Raw genomic sequence first — 24,720 nt, forward strand, 5'->3', positions numbered from 1 at the left:
GTTGTTTGTTTGCAACATGTGTCCCAGTGTACTGGACTTAACTTTAGACAGCACACAGTTTGAGTGTGGACATTGAATGCAGAAGCCTGTCTGTAATCCTTGTATGTTTTAATTCCCTGTGCTTTCGCTGTCTGTAGAAGCCGGGTAAATGTTAGAATCCCAGGTTCGCGAACTGCAGTCATATCAGAGTAAATATAGTTGTGTATATGACTGTATAAATGATATATCACATTTACTTTCATTAACATTTTTGTTTTCAAATTAATAAAATGTTCTTTTCTCTCTAACATGGTCTTTTCTCTTTGTAATAAAGTGATTTAAAGAAACAGACCTACATTTTAGGAAGTATGTTTTGCTCCTTTCTTATCTGCAGATGACATCATCAATATTCAGTCGAAGAAATACCACCATTCACAGAAATGATCAGTTGAAGCAGTGTGCGACAAAGTATCTGTAATCAGAAGCTCCTGGTACTTTGTATTACTGCTGTAATTTAATAAAACCATCTCAGAACTGGGCAGTGTCCTTTCTAAACCTGTCTGTTTGTGTCATCTGTTTGTGCTGGTGATGCATGGCAGCAGTTTTTCTTTCTGAAACTGTAAAGTGACCTGCAGTAATTGAGCCTGCGGCATAAAGACCAGCTGCAGGACTCTGAAGCTGCTGCACGGAAACTGTTAACCTGTTAATTCAAAGTTCAGTGGAATTCAACTCATTTTTCAAAATACAAATTAGTCGATTGTAAAGCTGTGTTTGAGACTGACCATCACTGCTACAGGCATTGGTTGTCCGTTTATTCAAAGATGTATTCATACTGCGACACTGCCTTCCTCGAGCCGTTAACAATACACATGCCAAGTGTGAAGACAATAAGTTTAACAGTTGTCAGGATGGTGGCCACATTCAGGAATTCTGGAATTAGGCCATGAATACAACCCAGCCTCGAGCCCACTCCCACAGTCTCCCAGCCCCTCCCTCCTTTCCACTCCTTGCTGCAGAGCATGCAGGTAACCACAGCAACAAAACAACAACGTGGAGAAACTCCACACAGGCTCTTATTCCACCTACTGAGAACTGGCATTTCTTAGCATTAGAGGTGAAGTCTGATGAGTCCATTTTTTTTTTTGTTCTTGTTCTACTCATCCGTATACTATTCTTGTGAATGTTTCTTCTGCCTTTAAAGGAGCCGTGTGTAAGATTTAGGTGAAAGATCTATTTTCAGAAATGGAATATAAAATAATCCCAGCGATGTTTGTGTCATCGTGTAATGAGCTGGTCTCACGGAGTGAAGTTTTCTTTAACTTGGGCCCTTTATATTTAAAAACATATTTTCAGCTGTTACAATTTACATCGGGAGCAGGTCCTCTCTATCCTGCCCCTAACCTCACACAGTCGAGTTAGGTTGAGACAAGTCTACCTTAGCCTAAATCTTAACCCCTGAGCCCAACACGGCTATTGTTCCCAATTGAACAAACAGACGTCCCAGATTAACTGGTCTTTCGCTTGTGAAGTGTTTTTAGCAGCAGACAGACACGCCCACCACAGGTTTCTCAGTATGGTCACAAGTCTAATTATACTGCTGACTGCCTGACTACTGTATGCCAATGAGGTGCGATGATCCGCGCTGGCACTAAAAAAATTAAGCCAAGTGAAGGTTAGAGGAATAGTATTTACTTTTTAAATGATCGTGTCGTGCTGTAAGAAAGGGAAGAAGTATGCCTGGTGTCAATAACAAGTTGTTCTTTTAAAACTTGGATTACTCATTTGATCGTCTCTGAAGTACAGTATTAATGGACACCTACCTGATATATATGCTTTCTTTACAATGCAGAAATAGTCATTGGGATTTTACAGGATGTTAGTTTGAGTCTTGCTGCTCGTCTGTATCCCAGATGTGTAATGCTCTCTGTGATCCATGACCATTTCTCCATGATGGATAGTAAAGTGTCCCTACTACTGAGAGAACTGGAAAGAATACAGTAGGAATAATATCTATAAGACGTTTACCAGTCGTGTGTCGTGTAAATTACTGCTTTTATCTGTGACCATATAAAAGGGCGTGCTATTTATCACACACGCACACACACACACACACACTCTTCTAAGTTTCGTTTCTCCTGCAGCGGCTCCCGGGGCTCTCGTCACTTGTGCTGGGCAGTGTGACTTTTCTCTCATGATCTAAGGATAGAGCTGACCCACTACTGGCATCTGTCTCAGCCCCTTTAAGATGTCTAGTGACCATCCCCCTGCGGACACAACTTCTGCTGGGAGCTGCCTGTATCACCACCTGGACGGAGCCCTACAGATGTCCCCAGTGTCGGACCCTCTTCCACATGACCCGAGCTGAAGAAAAACACGGTCCTCAGCACCGTGGTGAGACCAAACCTGAGGTGGTGGGGAGCGAGAGTGGGGCACATGTTATGAGAGGAGGAAGGAGACCAAGGGAAAGAGACCAAGGAAGAGACCAAGGAAGAGAGGCTGTCATACGCTGTGACACCTTGTATGGAAGCAGGGCGGCCCTTACCTGCCTCACCTGCGTGTCCCTCTTTCTGCGAGCCTGCGTCCTCACCAGGAGAACCCGGTGTTCCGTCTCCACCAGCTGGTTGGAGCCCAGGTCAGGGACCTGTCGAACCACTTGTGCCCGACTTTGGCCACCCACCAAAGCTGATGGATCTCTTCTGCAGCCAGCATGTCCGCCCCATCTGCAGCCTCTGTCTCCAGCAAAACCACAAAGGCTGCCTCTTCACTTCTCATGAGGAGCAGAGGAAGCTCAAAGAGGTCTGTGTTACCTTGTCACTGGGAGTCAGTGGCAGATCTGCACTTTTTCTTAATCAGGGGAATAAAGGGGCCACAATTTAAACATAGGGTCCAATTACACGTCCAACATCGATGCACAATTCCTGATTCAGTAAGATGCACATTTAAGTCATTCTTTGTTTACTGTTAGCTCTATAGCTTTGAGTGAAGCCACACATCATTGATATATTTTGAAAATTGTTCCTTGTTGGAGCAAATTGTGTTCTTCCAAAGAGGGTTTAAAACAAGACTACTGACCGGACAGGGGCACTTTAGCAACCAGTCAGATTTCAGCTGGGGCCACTGTCCCTGAGTCATTATTAGGGCCAGTAGCTACTTACCTTTGTTTAAAGACTCGAAACTGATGAAAACTTAGTCTGGCTCTGTTCACTCAACAAATAGAGGGTGTAAATGGTTTAGCCTTATAGATGCTGCTGATATGTGGAGTTGAATCAGACTTATGTTGTTCTTTACTTTCTCTTCATTGGTACAGTGAAAAAGCTACATTTTAGAATACAGTGTTGAATTACAATCTCAGTCATTGCCAGATTTGTTTTTACAGGCTAGGTATAAATCAAGTCATTCCGTGGTACAAATATTGTTCTTTTACTTTTGTAAAATCTCTGCATTACACACCACAAATGTTTAATTTTGAAGTTTATCTTTAACTCATATGTATCAATCGCTATCATATTATTTAACCCTTGTGTTGTCCCTGCTTCCCCCGGCTGTTGGCCCCCTCACATAGTCCACCCCATATTAGGACGCACACGTAGGGCAATAGACAAGTGAGCAGCCCTTGCAGATGTATTTGTTACACCCGCGGCACACGGTGTGAGTTTTACAGTCCTTTTTCCTGGGGCATATCTGACACCTATTCCTCTTACTCGCCCCGAGCGGGGCTGCTGCTAGGGCTATGGAGGAGGCCGGACACTCGGGTCGAGCGTCGTAGTCAGGAGCTCTTTGTGCGGCGGCGGCGGCTTTTACAGCCTTCACAACCGCGGCGGACGCGTCCGTGCGGGGGATGCGCTCCCTTCGTGCGATGAACGGAGTCACGAGAGCCTTTCCCAGCTGCTCTAGGAACACCCTCCGCTTGTTCCGCTTGCCCGGCATCCAGTCGGGGTTGATCTCTCTCCATATCACGAAGGCGTTGTAGGAAGAGACGTCGAGAATGTTGTGAAAGACGACCAGGGGCCAGCGCGCGGTCATCCTCCTGCAGCTGTACGTTCCGATCACCTTGTCTAGGTTGTCCACGCCACCTTTGTTGTGGTTGTAGTCCAGGACGATGACCGGTTTCCCGTCCTCGCGGTCGCTGATGTCGGCCTCGGGGTGCCGTGTGCTCAGGAGCACCACATTCCTGTTTTTCTTTGGGATGTAGGACACCAGAGTGGCGGTGAGCGTGAATGCGAACTTGGATGAGAACACCTCTCTTCCCTTGACCGTGAGCAGCCCGGTCGGGAGCTCGGGCTTGTTCTTCCGAACAGTGCGGACCACGGTGAGCTTCCTCTCCAGGAGCTGCCGCGCGAGTTCGTAGGAGGTGAAGTAATTGTCGCACGTGACATTACGACCGTGCAGTCCCTCCCTTACATCGAGCACTACCCGCAACCCCTGGTTCCGTTCTGGGCGTCCGCCGCTCGGCTTTCCGGTGTACACTTGCATCTTCCAAGCGTAGCTTGATTTCGCATCGCAGGCCTGAACGGAACCAGTTGCTCGTCCACGGTCACTTCGGGCCCCGGGTTGTAGAGGTGCGGTAGCCGCGACACCCACGCGTCCCAGACCTCTCGCACGGCCGCCAATTTGTCCGTGGCTCGTCTCGTGCGTCTCGTCTCGCAGTCGTCGAAGCGCAGCAGTCTGGAGTACGTGTGGAAGAGTTTTAGGGGCATCGTGGCACGAAATATCGCCCGGCCGCTCTCGGCGTCCCACAGGCTGGCGGCGGCCTCGCCCCGGGACCTGTACACGCCCGCTAAGATCAGCAGCCCTACGTAGGCGCGCAGGTCGGTCTCGTCCATCCCTTTCCATTCATTGCCGTATTTTCGACGACCCTCCCGATTCGTCATCTCCAGGATGATGTTCTCTACCATCGGCGTGATGAACAGGCGGAACATCGAGGCTAGGTCACCGGTGAGGGACGTCGCGTGGATCGTGGGGCACCGGGGGACCCCGCTTTGAGCCGCAGCAGAGGAGGAGGAAGAGGAGGAGGAGGAGCAGTGGCCCTCCTCTCGGCCGTACGCCCTCGAGGACCATGTTATTTCCCCGTTTCTTGACGGGAAGGTCTCTCTTTCCACGAGTCCGGTGGTGGTGGTGTCACCATGGTCTTGTCCTCCTTCTTCTTCTTCTTCTTCTTCCAAGGATGAAGAATCTGCAGAAGCATCACCCACTGGGTCGTAGTCTTCGTCACCGTCGTCGTCTTCGTAGTCACCGTCGTCGTCGTCGTCTTCGTCGCCGTCGCCATTGCCGTCGTCTCCGTCTCCATCTCCGTCCTCTCTGTCTTCTTCTCGGTCTGCTTTTCTGTCTGCTTCTCCATCTCCTTGTCCGTCCGCTTCTCGGTCTGGCTCTTTCGCGTCCTCTTCGGGTTCAGAGGATGGTTGCTGGGAGAATAGCTGTTGGAGAACCTGTTCTCTGGTGAAACGCTCCTGACGCGACATCGTGCCATGGTCCGTGAGAGAGTGGCACACTGAGACTTATATGTGGGTCTAATGTACCCCCCTTGATTTCAATTGGAATCAGGTGTGGGTCTAAATGACCCCACAGAGCACCACAGCGCCCTCTCTGGGGGTCTAAATGACCTCCCATGACAATCGAGAATGACAATCCATTGGTCTCAATTACCCCAGGAGAATTGGATAATGACAATCCTTGGGTCACCCTAACCCTAACCCTGACCGGCCAGGGCTTGCGTATGATCACACGCACGCACTCACGCACGCACAGACACACACACACACACTCTGGGTCAATCCGACCCAGGAACAACACAAGGGTTAACTTAAAATTCTTTACATTTTAGAAAGTTTCATTCATAAGGGACACAACTAACATGTTTTCTACTTAATGTGATTATAATTAGGAGAATACAGGGCACGCCTAATTTAAATATCTGGTTTGACCACAGAGGTTCAAATACAGATATTCACTGTGTAACCATGAGAGATTTCAGTTTTTTATGTTATTTCCAAATTACAAACTAGTGCATTAAGGTGTCTACCAGCTCAACCTAATCTATATGTTAAGGAAATGAGTAACTAACAACTAGAACATTAAAACATAAACTCATCCCTAAAGGCACTCAGTAGAGGGCATACCTCTGCCAAGGCCCAAGAGTCCTCTTAAATTTAGACAGTACCAAATTTCACACACTCATAGATGTCAGTTCCCTAAATGTGCCTGATGTGTTTCATCAATCATCAAAGTTTTTCCTTACTCTTGTTGAGGGTTAAGGGCAGAGGATGTCACACCATGTTAAAGCCCTATGAGACAAATTGTGATTTGTGAATATGGGCTATACAAATAAAATTTGATTGATTGATTGATTGATCAATCCTAGATCCATGAATTATTCCCTGAGAATATGGTGAAAATGTTGAAAAATGCCAAACCTCGCAATGTTAAAGAGGGTGAATAGTAAACCCTGGAGTTCTTTCCTGACCCATACCACATCCTTCCACTAAGTTTTGTGATAGTCTCTTCAGTAGTTTTTGTGTAATCTTTCTTCCAACCAAACCAACCAACAAACGGAGTCGGACAGGGGTACATGGAGTCATTCAAGATTTTAATACTAGACAATTATAACTCAGTTCATTTACCATAAATTGTATAATCCACAGTTACCCACACAATCATTAGCATTTCTAATGCGACCCTGAACAGGATCTTTAAATCTCCATCATTGTTTATTTACATATCTTTTCAGTCTGAACTCGAGGGCAAGTTGGGTTTTCTGGACGGGAAGATTAAGACGACTGAGACTGTTTTGTCTCAAATGAACGACAACCACAGCAAGCTGAAGGTAATTTTTACTCACTACTTCACCCAGAGGAAACAAATGAATTATTTGTCCATTTTTACCTTCTTGATACTGATTCCGTTACCTGGACTTTTCATCAGCTGATACTAAGTTCTGTTCCAATACTAGTGCATTAAAAAAAATGTGTAACAACTTATATAACATTCTAACAGCTGTATTATATTCACCCTGTATGGCTTGGCTCAGGTTAAACCCCTTGCACAATACAGAGAATGAATGCAATAGAACTTCATTTATATCTAGTTAATTAAAACTGAAAAAGAACACAGATAAATAAAAGAAATCGAGGAATACACATGTCTAGATTAGATACAAAGTCAATGCAAAGATGCGATTAGACATTATTTTTCAAATATCTTTCGTATCGCATCATTTCGTGTCCAACGCTAGAGTTGAAAAGTTTGAATTTTCGTGTCGCGGAGACCTGTGAGCACTGAGTGCCGGACTCGGTCCTGGCACTGACCAAAGTTAGAGGGCGATCAAGCCGGTCACTGGTCAGCCTCAGGTAGCGCTGGAAACAACATTCATTCAAGTGTTGTGTGATTTGCGCGATTAACGCAAATAAACACAAATGATCCCGCAGCGTGCAGGGCGTTGCGGAAATTTGTGTCGCATTCGGTGTGATTGCAGCATAATCGTGCATATGTTACACACCACTTTAGTGAAAAGACAATTGTATTAGATTGTATCTAAACTTATACACTGTAAAGACGTGGTATCAGATCAGTACATAGATCTGCGTACACACTGATGTCTGATCTGGCATTTTGGTCTGTATCAGAGGCATTTCAGATGCTGGCATCGGAACGTCTCCAATAATGTCAGTTTGTCTTTCCATCTGTTTACTTGTCCCTGTTTCCTTGTTCAAGAATGCTGCAGCCCAAAAAAAGAAGGCATTGGCGACTGTGTATCAGCAGATGCGGGAAATGTTGGTCCAAGAGGAATGCGAGGCCCAAAATGAGGTGGAGCGCGAGCTGGAGATTGGTCAGACAAAACTTCAGGATTTCATGAAGAAGTTAACTGACAACGCTGCAAAGATGATAAAAGCCAAAGAAGTTATGAGCTGTCAGCTAGGTCGCTCCCAAACCCTGACCTTTCTGAAGGTAACTAAATCATCGTCACACTGATGAAGTGGTGGGGAGGGAAAATATCATTAAGATGGGATAGACTGTAGAGAAATAAATCATGGTATACACTCTTGGAATATTTTCCTAAAAGGGTCCCTCTTCCAAAAATTGAAGAAGTGGCCTGTAAGTGATCGGTCTGTAGTTTCCTGTTCGACTAGTCGATGTCGATTGGCTGGTCAGAATGTTGTTGGATCAAATTTGAATTGGGAGGACAACTGCCAGTGTTGCATTCATAAAGAGTAAAGTGCTTCATTAATCGTCTTCCAGGATTAATCCATTATTTTTAGCTGTCAACTTTATGTTCACGATCAAGGCTTGAGTGTGAAAGTATCAGAATTAGCATATTTTAACATGTTTGGTCTAATAACTAGACTAAAATGATTTAATATGCTTGAATGCATAGTTTATCCTTAAGTTTAATTAGGATACCAGGTAGAGTGCTCCCAGTGCACATTTAGATTATCTACAGATAATTCTTTGACTGTTGTTTTTTTCACCCATCTCTTCGCTCTTCCCCATTTTTCTCCACCGTCCCAAACCAGTCAAGCCACATTGAGTCTGGTTCTAGAGGTTTCTTCCTGTTAATGTGGGAGTTAGTGTTTGCACGTTGTGGGAACTGTTGGGTTTCTATATAATTTTAAGGTCTCGACCTTACTATGTGAAGTGCATGAGATAATGCATGTTCTGATTTCCACTATACAAGTACAACTGAATTGGTTGAATTAAAAAAACATTATTATTTTACTTTATAAGCTTGAGCTGTCTCACAGACTGACACAACTATTTTCTGACTTTTTATCAGCATATCAGTAAATTGAGAAAGTTGAAAATAATCTTTCATTGTAGCTATAATTTTAACATTTTTTTTAATTTGACCCCCCAGTGGTACCATCAAAAAGTAGAGCAATGCATGTTGTTTCACTATACACCTGCCACAGTCATGTTGTGCACAACTTGTTTCCCTTGCTCCTCTTAGGCTCCATTTAACTTGCCAAAGGCTGTAAAGTTTGAGCCTCAGGTGCTTCGAATCAGCCTGGACTCCAGGAAGGTGACTTTAACTCAGACCTTCGCTGGAGCATTGAAGGTGCATCTGACAGAGATCCTCAAACTGCCTGTTGAGGCCAGACTACCAATAATTAAACCAGGTGACTGAAAAGAGAAAAGTTGCACTTTTAGTGAGAGATTTTATATTTGGAGGTTCATTGTGAAAGTATAATGAATCGAATTGTGTCCCAGTATTGCTGCATGTGGGTGAGTTTGTGCCATGTGTTAAATATGGAAATCAGTTTAAATGTTCACCGTCCATTCACCATTGGCAGGTGAAAAAGCAGCAACTGTCTCAAGAACTGGATCCCCGCCAGAATCTGATATCTTCATCTCTGAACTGTAGCAAGAAATCTAACTTCAAATTGGTTTTGAAATCAGAGAAAAAATAGACCTCGTCATGTACAGCACTTAAACCTTAAAGATAATGTGTTTGCTATTTAAAAAGCAGCTACGCAGCATAATTGTGACCGCTGAAGCTCAGGGGCTCTATGTCCTCTGTAAATAAAGTGATTTAATGTCATCATGTCCTCTAGTGTTAATAATGACTCTTGTGTTTCAGTTCCACCAGAGCCTCCCAGGCCCTTCTATCGACCTCCTGTACCTGGCTTTAACTATATGGGCCCCCACACAGGCTGGAGGGCCCCCCAGTATCCACATAATATGTCACCAGGCTTTAACTGGGCTCCGCCAATCAATCAAACACAAAAGACAAGTAAGTCAGATACAAATCTGAAACTATACACTCAATACCAAACTGTTGTATTTATCATGACAGTATGATGAAGAAATTCATAAAGCAGCAGACAGCAATGAGACCCAATGATTTGACCCTGACAGCAGCACATTGACAACATTGAGGCATTCATTACATTACCTCTGCCAAAGAGGTTGTGTTTTCTCTGTGTTCGTTTGTCTGTTAGTTAGCAGCATTACACAAAAACTACTGGGCGGATTATCACAAAACCTGGTGGAAGGATGTGATGTGGGTCGGGAAGAACCCATTCAATTCAACATTTTCCTCAATAAGGATTCATGGCTCTTGATGGAAAAAATCAGACATGTTTAGGGGACTGATCTATCTCTCACCAATTCGGTGCAGATCCACATCAAAATCCAGATCTAGTGAATTTAAAAGTGGTTTCATAAGGGGACTGTTGGGCCTTGGCCGAGGTATGCACTCAACTTATAATACACATCTCTTCATTTATGTCACAACATCTTATATGGAATCAATCAGCTTGTGGGGCTAAATTGGAAGAAAATGTGACACTCTTCCCGTGCACTGATCATTTTAGTAACATCTGAATTAAGGTGTGTTGACAGGTGACATATCTGATGAAGCCACGCCCACACCGTCTTTGTGACTGTTTTTCAAAACTTTAAAGGAGCAGTAGGGAACTTGGCAGTACATGAGGCAGATAATATTAGAAAAGATCTTGCTCCACCTACAGCTTGTAATGCAATTTTGAAGAATCCAATGCTCCCCTGTCTAAACCACCAATCAGAGTGGTTTAGACACGGGATGATGAGTGTGTGAGGAGTGTCAATCACTGCTCGGGCACAAATTCTCATGTTCTCTTACTCTCTCCTCTCTATTTTCAAATACCTGCCAACTGCCGCCTTATCATTAATTGTTGCTATAAGACAAACTTAGTTTTGTTTTCTCCTTCAGAACAACCCAAAAAATCCAGAAGCAGGATGGGAAAAGGGATTCAAGCTCGATCGATGGAAAACCTGTTGGATTTGGAATTTTCGGCTGCACCTCAACTGAGTTCGAACCCAGGTAGATACCATCTACTGTGAACAAATAACAGGAGGGTACACATCAATATAAGCATCTGGAGATGGAGATTCTTCCTGATCGATTCTTCAGGCCTGTACCGCAGCCATCTTTTCTTTTTGCTCGTTATCCTGATACTTTCAACTAGTTTCAGTTTGCCTTATTAACTCACAAAGTTTAAGTCTTGTCTGAATACATTAAAGCAAACAATACATTTATTGAAACAGTTTGCACCGTCCATTGGCCGAGGGTTAAAGTTACTATACGTGCCTTTAGATTTCAGTTTACAAAACCTTTGTTGCCTCGTTGAGTCCAGATGCTGCTGTCGTCTGTGCCAAGGGCCTGGATCTGCAGTCTGCATTTATAGTGTTTACATTACGACTTATAGATGAGATGCAGCGTTCCTTTGCCAAGATTTGAGAACACAACCAACATAACCTTTGTCACTCTCAGTATGTGCATATCTGCGTGTGTATGTGAGAGAGTGTGTATGAGAGACCAGTACACATGCGATCTCAAGCGGACTGCTCTAAGTAAAGGTGTGAACGCACTCAGATTGGATATAGTTCTCGGAATGTGGTCTGGCGTAATCGGATCCACATTCAGAGGTGGTCTGGGCCATGTGTCCACATTCTTTTAGCAGTGAATAAAGCGAATAAATCTAATGTATTTTTCTCTTCTCCTTGATTTGTTTGTTACCACCACAATATCAACACTGTTCACCACATAATGATCAGTACTTTCCTTATACTGGTAAAATCTTTCTTATGCACCACGCACGCACGCACGCACGCACGCACACACATACTGTATGTCCAATGACAATGTATTAATCAACACCACCACAGACCTGTGTTGTCTGACATTGTTACCTCACTGTTGGCCAGGAGGAACTTTGTCTCTTTCCATCCTATCAGCTGTCACTCTAGTTGAAATGTAGCCCAGTGTCTCGTTCTCCATTTACAAAGCAATCCTATTTTATGAAGTAGAACCTGTGTCCAACATGTACATGTGCATGATCCATACACACAATAAGACAGTCTGTTCATAAAGATCATAAACAGCATCCGCACCAGCCCCCACTTTGGACAAAGGTGTGATGGCACATCAACGCTGGTAGCAGCTTAAATGTGCCTTGATATTCTTTAGCAAACTTTCTTTTGAGAATTAATTTCATAATGTTATCTTTTTGTCATGCACATTTATCACCTGTACTACACATTTCTAAGACTTATAATGCTGACATACTAAAATCTGTGAGTGTTCTGAGTCAGAATCAAAGCTTTAAATTTTATGTTGTTTCTTTCAATTTTTGTTTTGGTGCTAGAATTAAACTTGACAGAATTAAATTAAATTTTAATGAATACAAATTTCGAAAATTCTAATCTGGTTGGCAGATGGCAAAGCATTCATTTTATCTGCAAACTACAAAAGTATTTGTATATTTTTCTTCAGATCAAGACAAAGACCAACCCAGAGCTGCAGGTGGAAACAAGTCAGACGTGATCTGATATTCCCCAAGAAAGATGATCCCAACAGCAATCCTCCTTCTGAGAAATCAACTAGACACCATGGCCGGTCTGAAAACAATAACTACATGCAGCAGCAGATGTATTTGCTTCTGCAGTCGTAGTACTCACATCTCACTACGAACCCTCTCTGTAGCATAGAAATGTGGAGATTCTCACTGATTCAGACAACAGGGAATGATACTGATGTGTTGCTTAAACAAAGTGTACTATTAGCTTTACTTAAAATAATGGATATAAATGATTGTTGTGCGAGAAGATGATGGCGTATTTAATTAATGAATGATTGATATAGTGTGGTTGTTGTTGGCAGTTGAACTCAACGTCCAATATTCAAAGTGTTTCTTATATTGGCAAACTAGAATGGCACACAGTAATGCATACCTGGACCAAGGCCCAACATTTCCCAAGCTGCACCAAATTTCACACACACACTACAAATCAGCTTCCTAAATATATAAAATATTTTCCCTTCAAGATGCATGAATCATTTCCTGGAAATGCATCTAGTAGTTATTGCATTATCCTGCTATCTAACAGAGTGAAAACATAACGTCCTTGTCAGAGGTTGATTAACATATTCTAATACAATGTCATGGTTTTGAATCTGATTTAATGAAAACACAGACACACATGGCTTATATATGAAAATATTTAAGAGAATGTCTTCAAACTCAAAAGACTGCTTCATTACATTCAGTTCAAAATCTGTGATTTAGCAAATTCAGTAAACCCTCTTATACCATCTTTGTAAACAGCTGGATTGACACGATTGTTACCAATAAAAGCTTCTCATTTCCCAGACAGTGTCTCTGGATTTTCATCTGTGTTTAGTAGAGGCCACATCACGCTTCTTAAGACCATGTCATAGAACATATGAAATCATGAAATGTTTTCTACACATTCTCATCAGACTGTAGATTCTCTTATTTTAGATATTTTGACAGTAACAAAGTAAACATTCAAATATTTAAAGGTTCATAGAGCAGGATTTAGTGGCATCTATTGGTGAGGGCATAGGCAACAATTTCTTTCAGGGGATTTTTACACTACAGAAAACATAGTTGTGAATGTTATATTTCATTTCAGCCAATAGATCCCCCTAAATCATGCACAAAGCTTTTAACAATAATGAACACATTTTGCTATGCACAACAAAGCAAAATATGAGTAACAACTGACTTTTGAATGCAGAAGCCCAACTGTATATGACACAGTTTTACTGAGTTTTAACAAATAATATTAAACAGACAGTTATTAGCCACACTAGCAACCCTTGGTGTCATCATTATGGATCAGAAAACACATGTGTTGGATGGTGCTGTTGATGTTGCTGCTAATAAATTCTGCCAGTGCCAGAGAGAAGGCCATGTTATTACTTAAATCCAAAAGGGTCATCATTCATCAGCTCAAAGCTGTGTTGTTCAGTTGTTCTATTGGCTTCCTACTCCACACACATTAAAGGTGATATGAAAATATGTTAGCAAACAAAGAGCATGTGCACTATCAGTGGTATTGGCAATGATTTGAAGTCCCGTTTCTGGATATCTAACAAATATCCACCACACTTTAACTATGTTTTGGTCTCCACCACCTCCTTGCTCTTTAGCTACTGAGCTCGCACAAAGCCAGGCGCTGACCAGCTACTCTGTGTTTGAGGCATGGGTGTACAGCGGGTGTATCAGAGCTTTTTTATGTACAACAGCGTCTGCTGCTGCTGGAAACAAAAGATTATTGAGAGTGGTGAGATTTAACCAAAACAGCTAAATTGTGGGAAGGATAATAAAGCTCTCTATAAATCTGAGGGGAACTTTAAAGTTAGCGATAATTCTATTCAGGTTAATAACCATTACAACCCATTTCACATTACACAAAAATCATAAATTATACCCGCAATTTTAAGCTGTACTTTATGAACCACAGTATTTAGGCCCAACTCTGATTTGAGCTGAAAGCTGGACGATTAGCATGTCGCTGTCACGTGTGTCATGTGACATGTGCAAAGTATGGATGTACTATGCTAATATTTAGCATTGTTAGTATGCTATCTAGCATCAGTGTCACACTACAGCTGAGACTGAGAAATGTGGATAGTAGTTCTGAAGTATCGTGAACCGTGTTTGAAAAGTGTTTGAAAAGAAAAATCAAACATCATAAGGATTCGATTTCCAAGGACCACCAATATCTATACTTACATCCAGATTGTTTGAATTTAAGTATAGATATTAGTGCTCACTCTTGGTCCTGCAGTTATTGCGATATTTCACTCTAAAACAGTGTTTCCAGCTAGAGCCATGCTGCTGGTGTGGCTAAAAACCTGCCAATAAACCCCAGTTACATTTGAGCAACATAACACATCACAAGCATGTCTGGTAAACATGGATGATCAGGTAAGAGGTCCAACTGGTGTCTGTGAGCGAGAAGACATTCACCAAACAAACTGAGGGGGATGAACCAGGACTTGGTTACCTGCTAAAGAGGTGCATATTCCAAAAGCATAGGCATCACGCGGCTAATAACTGATCCCTGTTCAGCCCAATGAGCAGCAGGTTGGCTCCAGGTTCTTGAGAAACACAAACAAAAATTATACTGAAACATTTCTCATATGGCTGTGAGCAACAGGCATTCTGCAAAAAACAGGATCACCTTGAATGGCAAAATTATTTTCCTTACAGGACGGCTGTTTTACAAACTGAACCACACATTATGTGGAATACAGGACAGATGCAACAATAAAACTTAACAAGAAAAGCTATGTCATGTGAACAACCCAGAAAAGTACAAACAAGTAGGGCTGCACGATATTAGGAAAACATGACTTGCAATAAAAAGTCTTTCTGCTTTGGGTTCGCTGCTAACATAGACCCCATACAGTGAATAGCCTATGCAGACACTGAAAAAAATGAAAAGCATTATTTCCATTCCACCTGGCTACGGCTCCACAGCCCGAGGGAGAGGGTGCACAGGCTGGCCACAGCCATGCACAGCTCCACTAAGTCCTTACAGGGATCATTTGGGGTCTTTTCATACATGTTTGGAACGTCCAAAAAAATTATTTAGAGTTGTTAACGGCTCAGTCAGTAATTTACTGCTCCTCTCTGTGTCTCTATCATCCGCTGTGCGCACAGCCAACCGAATTGAAGAAAAGTATTGATCTGTATGTGGTGATCAGTGTTGATATTGTGGGTCATTTCAAACCTATCAACGATGAAACTGTAGCGAGTCATAGACGTCAGCTGAGTCTGAGAGCGAGCATGAACGCATGAACACATGGAACACCATTTATCGCAGTTCAAGTCTTTTGCAATACGTATATCGCGCATGTTGATATTGCGAATTTTAGATATATTGTGCAGCCCTACAAACAGTGTAATAATAGTGAAGCGTAAAGGTTTGATTCTAAAACTCAACTCTAATCTCTATATATTTTTTTTTAATAACCCACCACCTTGTGGTGACTACTTGGTAAAAACACAAATAATGAAATACAAGAGTGTGACTTGAATAATGTAAAACAACATGACACAGCATAATCTCATCAGCAGTTATCACTATCGGCAGAAACATAAGGTCAGCAGTATGGTTTCATGTATGTGCCTACGTTCTAAGCAGTGTAAGGTATTTATCAGTGTCAGATATAAAAACATAATACAGTATGTCAACAGGCGGAGAAGCTTTTACATGGAGGCAAAGAGGATCCTCTGAACAGTAGTTACTTGGCAGTACTTTCAAAATAAACCCCAACAAGTCGGCCTGTTTGCTGTGGCTCTTACAGGTAAGCGAGATATAGTTTGAAGACTGAAGTGTAATCCAGCAGTTTGGTGAGAGCTTCTTGAGACAGTGCATCATGAAGTAAACAAACCAAGATGGATGTCCAGTGATTGACACATTACAGGTGGAACAGAGCCATTGTTCCGGATTTAAAAACTTATCCTGCAGACACATTTCAAAGCCTTACCCAGGGTGACAAATGCAGGACACACTAAAAAACATTGACTGTCAGTCAAATTTAACAGATGTTTTACTCATCACCCACTAGAACACTGTGTTGTTTGTGCTTTTTTTGTGTAACAAAATATGATTAATGTACAATAACTTGCATGTAGGCTACTTCCAGCAAATCCTCCACATAACAGTACTGCTGTCTCCTATATGACCACCAGCTGCTGATGAATTAGACATGGCTTTGAGGGGGATTTGTCAATTCAACCTGGATAAGTTGTTAAAAATGGCTTACTGATACCTGCAGTACTGCACTGGGCATTCAATGGTAAATACAGTATAATAAATAGAGTATAGCTGACTATACATATCTATGGCACAAGGGATCAGTGCAAATAAATGGCAATCTTTCTCCGTAACATTCACCTCCTACTGACTGCCCCTGTGGAGAGGAACTGCCTGAGCTCTGGGTTACAGGATAAATGGAGTGTGGATGGAACTGAAAAATAACTCGCACCAGCCCACTTACAAAGAAATCTTTCAAAAACCTGCAATCTCTCTGAAAAGATCGGAAATGACGACACAGGAAACTTACAACATCTATTCTCATCGACATGATTCGAGGATAAAGCTTTTTCAAAGATCTTAGAGGGGGTCAATCAAGTGCCCTTGCAGAAGAGGGATTAATACAAACTGGGCTGAAGACAGAAGACAAAAACTTAAGATAAGAAGAGCTTCAGATCACGTGAGGTTCGGTGTGGGTCATGCACGAGCGGAGGCTGGCCCTGTAGGCCGGGGCGAGTCGTGAGGGGTGGGGCTCTCTGCCTCGGAGGTGCTGGATTCGTCGTCGTCATCGTCCGTCTGCTCGCTGCTGTGATACAGCATGAGGGCCTGGGTCTTATGGGTGATGGTGATGGTGCAGGGGCCCTGGGCCCAAGGCTCTCCATCCACCTGCATGGGCATCTTGGAGCTCTTGAGAACCAGCTACAGAGGTACGACACACAGATTGCCACATCATTACTTGGTTGACCAGTGAACTTGAGTGTTAAGATTGTGTCAATAAAACAGAGATCTGAAATAGCCAACATGTAAAGTATGAAAAAATAACAGCAGTTCAATAAATCACTCAAACTACATACAAACCATACACATGAACAGCTGTTAAATATTTTCTTCTACTGTAACAAGTGAATTTCCCCGCCATGGGATCAATTAAGTTTTATCTTAACGGTAATAAAGTAAACTCAATTTCATTTTAGGAAAAACCATGACATTAAAATCTTGAACACTATGAACACAAAGTTTTCCACATTCACTCAGCACCATAGACTGTTTATTAAAAGCTCTGCACACAACGTCCAGCACACAAACAGTAAAAAGTCACAGTTTATTGTAGAACTGTTTGAGGAGGAACCACTAATGACGAGGAATAATTCTGAAGCCCAGAGCATTAACACAGGACTGATAAAAAGCTTTGTTGGATAAAATAGAACAAATGGTTCACAAGGGTTTCATTTCACAAACTGCTGCCCTGGATTTTGCCTCTGAGCACTGTGCTAAAATTAAACACAAAATACTCCCCTCTAATTATGTTTGTGACACGTGTAATGATAATGACTCCTGAAACTGACCTTCAGTCAGGCAGTATGCTGTTGTTTGATGTCTATCAATGAATCTAATCGAGACAGAATTTCCAGGTCATTTAGGTCCTTAATAATAGAGTAATTTACGTCTAATTATTTTAAATAACATTATTATTAAGGGCTTGAAGAGCATTTTTGCTAATCTGATATAAATATCAACATGAAATAGTTCTCTTATGCAACACTTTATGTTCTTTCCCTGTGTAAAGTATTGAAATACTAGTAAACTTCCTCCATCCTCTCCTTGTTGTACTCGCTGTGGGTGTTACAATCACACTCATGTGGCAGTGGCAACCCTCTCCTTAAACACGGCCATCATATCAACAGTGGTGATAATAGATGGCAGAGATGGCAGCAGAAACCTCTCACTTATAATTGCTTTAACTGCACTTTTTAGTGTGCGAGGATGGACTCTTTCCTAAAGAGCTTAAGATTATGACATGAAGAGCTTAGATTGGTGTCAAAACCAGCAAAGAATATGAGCCCCTGCAGGAGCTCAGTGGTATACACTTAATCAGATAATCAGATTAGTTCAAATTAGATTCCCAAGTGCTGTGAGGAAGCAGATGGCAGTGAAAACTAATTTGCCGCCATCATTGTCTTTCTCCATACCCACTAAACAGAAAACAGTGCAGCACAGCGGTGTGTGTGTGTGTGTGTGTGTGTGTGTGTGTGTGTGTGTGTGTGTGTGTGTGTGTGTGTGTGTGTGTGTGTGTGTGTGTGTGTGTGTGTGTGTGTGTGTGTGTGTGTGTGTGTGTGTGTGTGTGTGTGTGTGTGTGTGTGTGTGTGTGTGTGTGTGTGTGTGTGTGTGTGTGTGTGTGTGTGTGTGTGTGTGTGTGTGTGTGTGTGTGTGTGTGTGTGTGTGTGTGTGTGTGTTTGTATTGTTGCCTCACCCTGACAGTGTGGGCTTGTCCCAGCCGCACAGGGTTGGCCAGCTTGACCTGGATCTGAGCACAATGGAAGGAGCCAAAGACACCCACCACCTCCAGCAGGCCATCATCCAATCTGCAGGAAGAGACAGGAAACAACCGTGCTGCTCACTCTTGGTTGCCATGGTAACCTGGTGCACTTGATGCAGCTGCTCCAGTAAGAATAGAAGCGTCTTGGCAATAACTGGAGGTTAATTCTTGTCTCTGAGGGTCACTTGTAATGTGACTAAAAACTGTAAAGACTCTCACACTATACAGTCATCTCACCTTGTGGGTGGGCAGGGTTCATCCCCCATACCCTCCCAGAGTCTGCAGCCTCCACCCCAGTAGCCAATGTTACAGACTATGATGCCCTCCAGACTGGGCAGCGCCACCCTCTCCCCATCCAGCTCCAACTACAACAAGAACACACACACAAACGTTTGCTTTGTTTTACTATAGGCTGATGAATGGGGGTGGATTTATGAGGCCAATACTGTCACAAATCCACGCACGCGCACACACACACACACAGTTTAAGAGCTAGATGTGTGTTAGCTAGGTTTAGTTTGGCATCAAGACACTGTCTCTGATTGTCAGTGAATACCACTTTGAGACATAACATATAGAAAATATGAATACAGTGTTGTAAGAGATTCTCAGCCAAGAGTGAAAACATTGGCTGATTGCTTTTGAATCTCTTGCAAAAGTAAAAAACTGAATTAGAATGAAGCTTCAGCACATGAACAAGGCTACTGTACCTCAATCCTCTTATCCAGATCCTTACATTCCTGCACTAAACAATCTTTGGTGCCGTACAGGAAATATACGGCCTGAGGAAAGAAAAGCGCAGACATTAATACAGACAGGTGACATATTCTGAGTCCATGCCTTGTGTTCATATTCAAATTCAGGAGAAAAAGAATTTGCACATGATATACATGTTCCAATGAAGTGGTTCAGACCTTGTTGATGATGCGGCTGGAGAAGAAGGACGGTGTTTTCTCCCGGTGTGTGTGAAAGTTTAGAGCCATCAGAGCGTCGGGCCCCACAGAGAAGTAGTTGTTCATGGACAGAACCTGAAGGGAGGCATGGAGGACATGTTTTATTGCATGTAATATTAAGTGTGTCAGTGGATCATCTGTCATCTATTGCACCGCAAACCCAACTCACAGAGCTTCAGTGACATTAGAATTAGAGCCCGACCAGTTTATCAGTTGTCTGATAAAGACCAACCAATGTGAGTCTTTAATAGACATAGCAATATCAATGTTTATGTTTTACTGATAAACATCAACATGAAAACTTTAATTTTATAGAATAAACAATGTAGAAAAGATGTGCATTTATGTTTCAATTTTATGTATTTGGTTGTATTTGTGTTTCCTTTTAATTTATAGTTATTTATAATAAAGTTTCTGGTTTAACTGTAAAATATCAAGCTAAAATTGTATTTCTTTCTCATAAGGGTTTAATAACAGCATATTAGGCATCATTGCTGATTATCAGGATTGGACATTTCGACCCCCAAAAAAATCGACATCAGTCTGCCTCTAAGTTTAATAAAATATTGGCAGAGATCAGACTCACCTTTGGTTTACGAAAATAGAGGACTTTTGAAGCCACCTGCACTTTCCATCTGAAAACCATAATGTAGGTAATTAGAACAAGAGAAAAACGATACACAATATAAAAACACATAGTCCCTGCCAGTAACTGTATTAAATACATACGTAATTCTATAAATGAATTATGTCTAAATGCTGATTAAAAGCCTTGTCCATCTAACTTGAATACAATTCTGGTTGGGGAAGGAAGATAAATTATAATATATTGATTCAAAGAAAAAGTATAAAATTACCACAATGGCAAAATTGAAAATTGCTGAACATCCCACTGGACCCAATAATATTAATTCCAGGACAAAAGTGAAGAATATGTATCCGAAATATTAGCTGCTACCCCTGAGCACAAATGACATGAACGTACACAAACTAAGCGTACAGTCACACAGAATGTATCAGTGGCAAACCTTCACCTCCCGTTCACTTCCTTTCTGTGAAAGCGAAGAGGCGAACAAAACATTCGCTTCCTTTGCTGAAACAAGTTCTCAGCGTGGCTTCAACTCTGGTGAACTCTGACCCACAATGTCTGCCTGCGTCCGTGTCTGTGTGACAGTGCCTGAATACTGGGCGCACACAAGCTCCTTCAAATTCAACTGGACTTTATGAGAGATTTTAACACTAGAAATGTAATCACAAAAAAACACTCTAAAGCAGTTGACGTAACATAAGGTCCTCCACGGCTTCTTCACTGAAAAACACTGCATTCTAAAAACACAGAGACAGATGAAATAGAATGGGACACCTGTCCCGACAGCAAAGCACAAGCACAGCCCCCACCTGTCCATTTTGACCACCTCCGCATCAAGGATGTTACGGAGAACCTGTTCCACCGGAATCTCTCCAGCATACCCAGCGCCCCAGCCCAGAGTGTTGGAAAGGTCATTTCCTGTCCCCAGGGGCAGGATGGTCACCCTTGGGACAAACTGGTCTTGGCCCTGACACATGAGAACAAAAGGAGCAGCAGGTTTATTATTCACTTTGCAGAGAAGTGGTGATAAATACTGCAGGTGGAGACACTGAAGCTGTTTTCAGACATGAACTGAACTCGGACATTCTCCAGAGGGGCTGCATGTGTGAACACTAATGGTCAGGTCGGAGGCTCTGGACTTCCCCTGGACAATGTCTGAGTGAGCCCATGTCTGGAGGACTCCCAGCGAGCGAGTGGGCGTGTTGATGACGTTTCTAACACGTGACAGACGCATTACCGAAAATAAATAAAGAATACAAATATCTCAGGATGAAAGAGGAGCCATACATTTAGAAGATGCCGGCAAAGAGAAACTTGGTAAGATAACAAGGTTCGAGAGCTTTAGGTGATAAGGGCTGACTGGAGAATCTCCTGCTGCATTGTTAATATGTGAAAGGGAAACCCCAGATAATGTCCAGACCCTTTTGTGTAGACATTCTCCAGAGTTCATGTCTGAAAACAGCTAGAGTCTGTTTGCCTACCACCAGGTAGCGGGCTCTGATAAACATCCACATGCCTGAACACTGGCACTTGAACCTTGTGGTAATTACGAGAAGCCACTTGAATACTTGTTAGCCCTGTCTCACCTTTAGCTTCATGGTATCGATGGCATCCAGCACCCAGCCCACCGTGCCATCACCTCCAGCCACCAGCACCCGGACGCTGCCGGGGGGCAGTAGGGTGCACAACTGGAGGGCTTTAGAAGGACTCAGCTCAGAAAGGTCAAACACCTGGAGAGATGATGAGAGGAAATACAGGTTTCACTCATGTTTAGTGCAGACAAATGGAAAAAAGCTGCACACGCTGCAGACTGACCTGCACTGGGTTAAGGATGGAGCGAAATTCTCCCAGCAGAGCTTCCCCCATGTTGTTACCGCTACGTGTGTTAGCCAAGACCAACACTGGAGTCCAGCCACTGCCGCAGGAAGACGCCAGCTACGGACACACAAGCACACAACACCCACGTTGCTTATAACAGCTCTGGTGACATCGCACAACACTCACAGCACGGGCACGCTGAGGCTCCCCGTCACTTTTGCAGCACCTTGCTGTACTCCTCGGGCTGCCTGCGGCGGAGTTTGTTGACACAGAGGAGGTAGTGAGGAGGGATGATCAGGCTGTGAAACTCGCCCAGGTCACACAGGTCTGTCTCCGCCAGGCTGTCCATGCAGTCGTCGTGCACCGTGGTCTGACACCACACACACCTGAAGGAGGGACAGAGCGACAATCTGTCAGAGAAGAAAGAAAATACACAGAAGCACTTCCTGCTAAAAAAGGAGCAAGTCCCTGAGTCTTCACTAGCTGCAGGGGTGCTGGTCTGACCTCTGACCTCTAGAGGTGGGCGGTGGGAGAGGGTCACTGTTAGGATTAGCAGAGGGATTTATCTGACAGATTATACCATCTTGTGCCTGCCATCACAGAGAGCAGCGGTCCATTAGAGCAGATTAAAGACAGAATCACGTGAAAGGTGGTTGTGCAGCATTATAAACAACAGAAGCATTTCACTCAGGGAACTTCATTATTTCTCTGACGTATTCTACAGACGTGTTCACAACAGCATCAAATCCTCTGCATTATTCAGGCGAGAGGTGGAGCAGCACGGTGCAGCAGACAGAGGCAGGGAGTGATGTACAGTATTAACTCCGCCGCAGAGATCACGTGATCATGTTAACAGCACCCTGACATCTTTTTCTGTATCTTGTACATGTGTGTCACCGCTTGTTCCCCGGGAGATATATTTTTTGTGTGTGTCGCGTGTTAGAAGCGTCATCAACGCTCTCGGTAAATCCAGTGGGGGATCCCCTGCTGTGCTCACACATCGACTTCTCCTGGATTTTTACAGATTTTATACCAGGAGGTCAGGCGGAGAAAATACGGAGGAGCTGCGGAGTCCAGTGCATGTCTGAAAGCAGCCTGACATACCTGAGAGGCAACCTCCAGAGAAAGTCTGGACCCAATACTGGGAACATCCTCCAGAGTTCATGTGTGAAAGCGGCTTCAGAAAGGCAGGGGGGAGGGGAGGGGGTATTCAGCTGCTTTCCATCTGCTACCTCACCACTAGATGTCACTGAATCCTACACACTGCTACTTTAAATGTGCACCTTACTGAATCTGGAACTGTGATGGATGTTGGACATTGAATTGCCCCCTCTGAGTAAGTTGTGGCCCCTTTAAATCCACACGCTCTCCCCACACATGAGACCACAGCTGCGGCGCCAACATCTGTACCTGAAGTCGCAGAGCTTCGGCTGGGTTCCACACTGCTGTTTGCACGCAGCACAGTAACTGGCGAGGGGCACATTTCCGCGGACCCAGCGGTGCTCCATGGCTCCGTCGGGGCTGCAGGGGCCCATGATCTCCTTGCAGGGCAGGCTCCGGTCGGCCCGGCGCAGGCACTGGTCGTCGGCGCACACGCCGCAGCAGTCGCAGAAAGCCCCGTGCAGGATGTGCTGGGAGCAGACGCAGCAGTAGGTGGGCTTGGTGAACAGGTCGGTGTAGTGCCAGCCGTGCTTGCTCTTGCGGAAGAAATCCTTCATGTGCGTCCTCCGCTTGGAGCGCTGGGTGCTGCACCACAGCGTGATGACGACCGGGACGATGACGGCCAGAGAGGTCCAGAAGAGCAGGGTCCACTCCTCCCGGGAGCCGCAGTCGTCCTGCGCCTCGTCCCCCTCCCTGTGCATCACTGCTGCTGGACGGTGAGGATGCTAACGAGAGGAGACCTGTGGGGGGGAGGAGGAGGAGAGCTCTGTAGACACCAGCGGCCGCACACAGGACGCACAGCACGGCTCCTCCATGTTCACACACACCGACAGGACACAGATGGTTGAGGCTCGGTGAGCAGAGAGGAAAGCAGAGAGGTGGAGCTGAACACGGGAGCTACTCGCTAACTTAGCTTCATCAGAGAGTGTTTACACGTCAAGATGAGTCGCCACAGGACACGGACATGCGCACAGCGGTGAACCCACGTGACTACAGCCCCTGCTCTGATCCCTGTACTTCACTGAGGTCAATCTGAGGGGCCGGGATGATTCATGGGAACTAAAACAGTTCTAACATTATTTCACTGTTTACAGATTCAAACACCCGAGGGACGACAGGGACACACCGTTTGTTTACCAGTGTAACCCTCTTCTCTTGGTTGATAGCTTCCTCCAGTTTTCTGGAATGTGAATAACAAGGTTGCTACAGCTCCTTAAAACATGTAGTTATATTCTTCTCCTGTCTTCATTTAATAAACACCAACAAAGCAAAACAGTACATTTCTCACGAGGTTCACACGGGCCTCTCACGCTACTCTAGGCTGCTCCATGTTCCACTCATACTTGTCCCGATGA

General features: G+C 43.8%; 1 protein-coding gene across 1 annotated transcript; it reads right to left on the minus strand.

Annotated features, from left to right (window-relative positions):
• Positions 1 to 12,896: 12,896 nt before the first annotated feature.
• Positions 12,897 to 24,325, minus strand: dgke (diacylglycerol kinase, epsilon). Its single transcript, XM_035174695.2, has 11 exons — positions 23,615 to 24,325; positions 22,431 to 22,590; positions 22,202 to 22,321; positions 21,973 to 22,116; positions 21,196 to 21,353; positions 20,384 to 20,432; positions 19,759 to 19,872; positions 19,555 to 19,626; positions 19,082 to 19,209; positions 18,779 to 18,890; positions 12,897 to 17,226 (listed from the first exon to the last, which is right to left on the minus strand). The coding sequence occupies exons 1-11, from the start codon at positions 24,064 to 24,066 to the stop codon at positions 17,005 to 17,007; spliced, it is 1,731 nt and encodes a 576-aa protein (XP_035030586.1). The 5' UTR covers positions 24,067 to 24,325; the 3' UTR covers positions 12,897 to 17,004.
• Positions 24,326 to 24,720: the final 395 nt, after the last annotated feature.

Source organism: Hippoglossus stenolepis, chromosome 2, assembly GCF_022539355.2.
Source record: "Hippoglossus stenolepis isolate QCI-W04-F060 chromosome 2, HSTE1.2, whole genome shotgun sequence".
In the NCBI taxonomy this organism is placed as follows: domain Eukaryota; kingdom Metazoa; phylum Chordata; class Actinopteri; order Pleuronectiformes; family Pleuronectidae; genus Hippoglossus; species Hippoglossus stenolepis.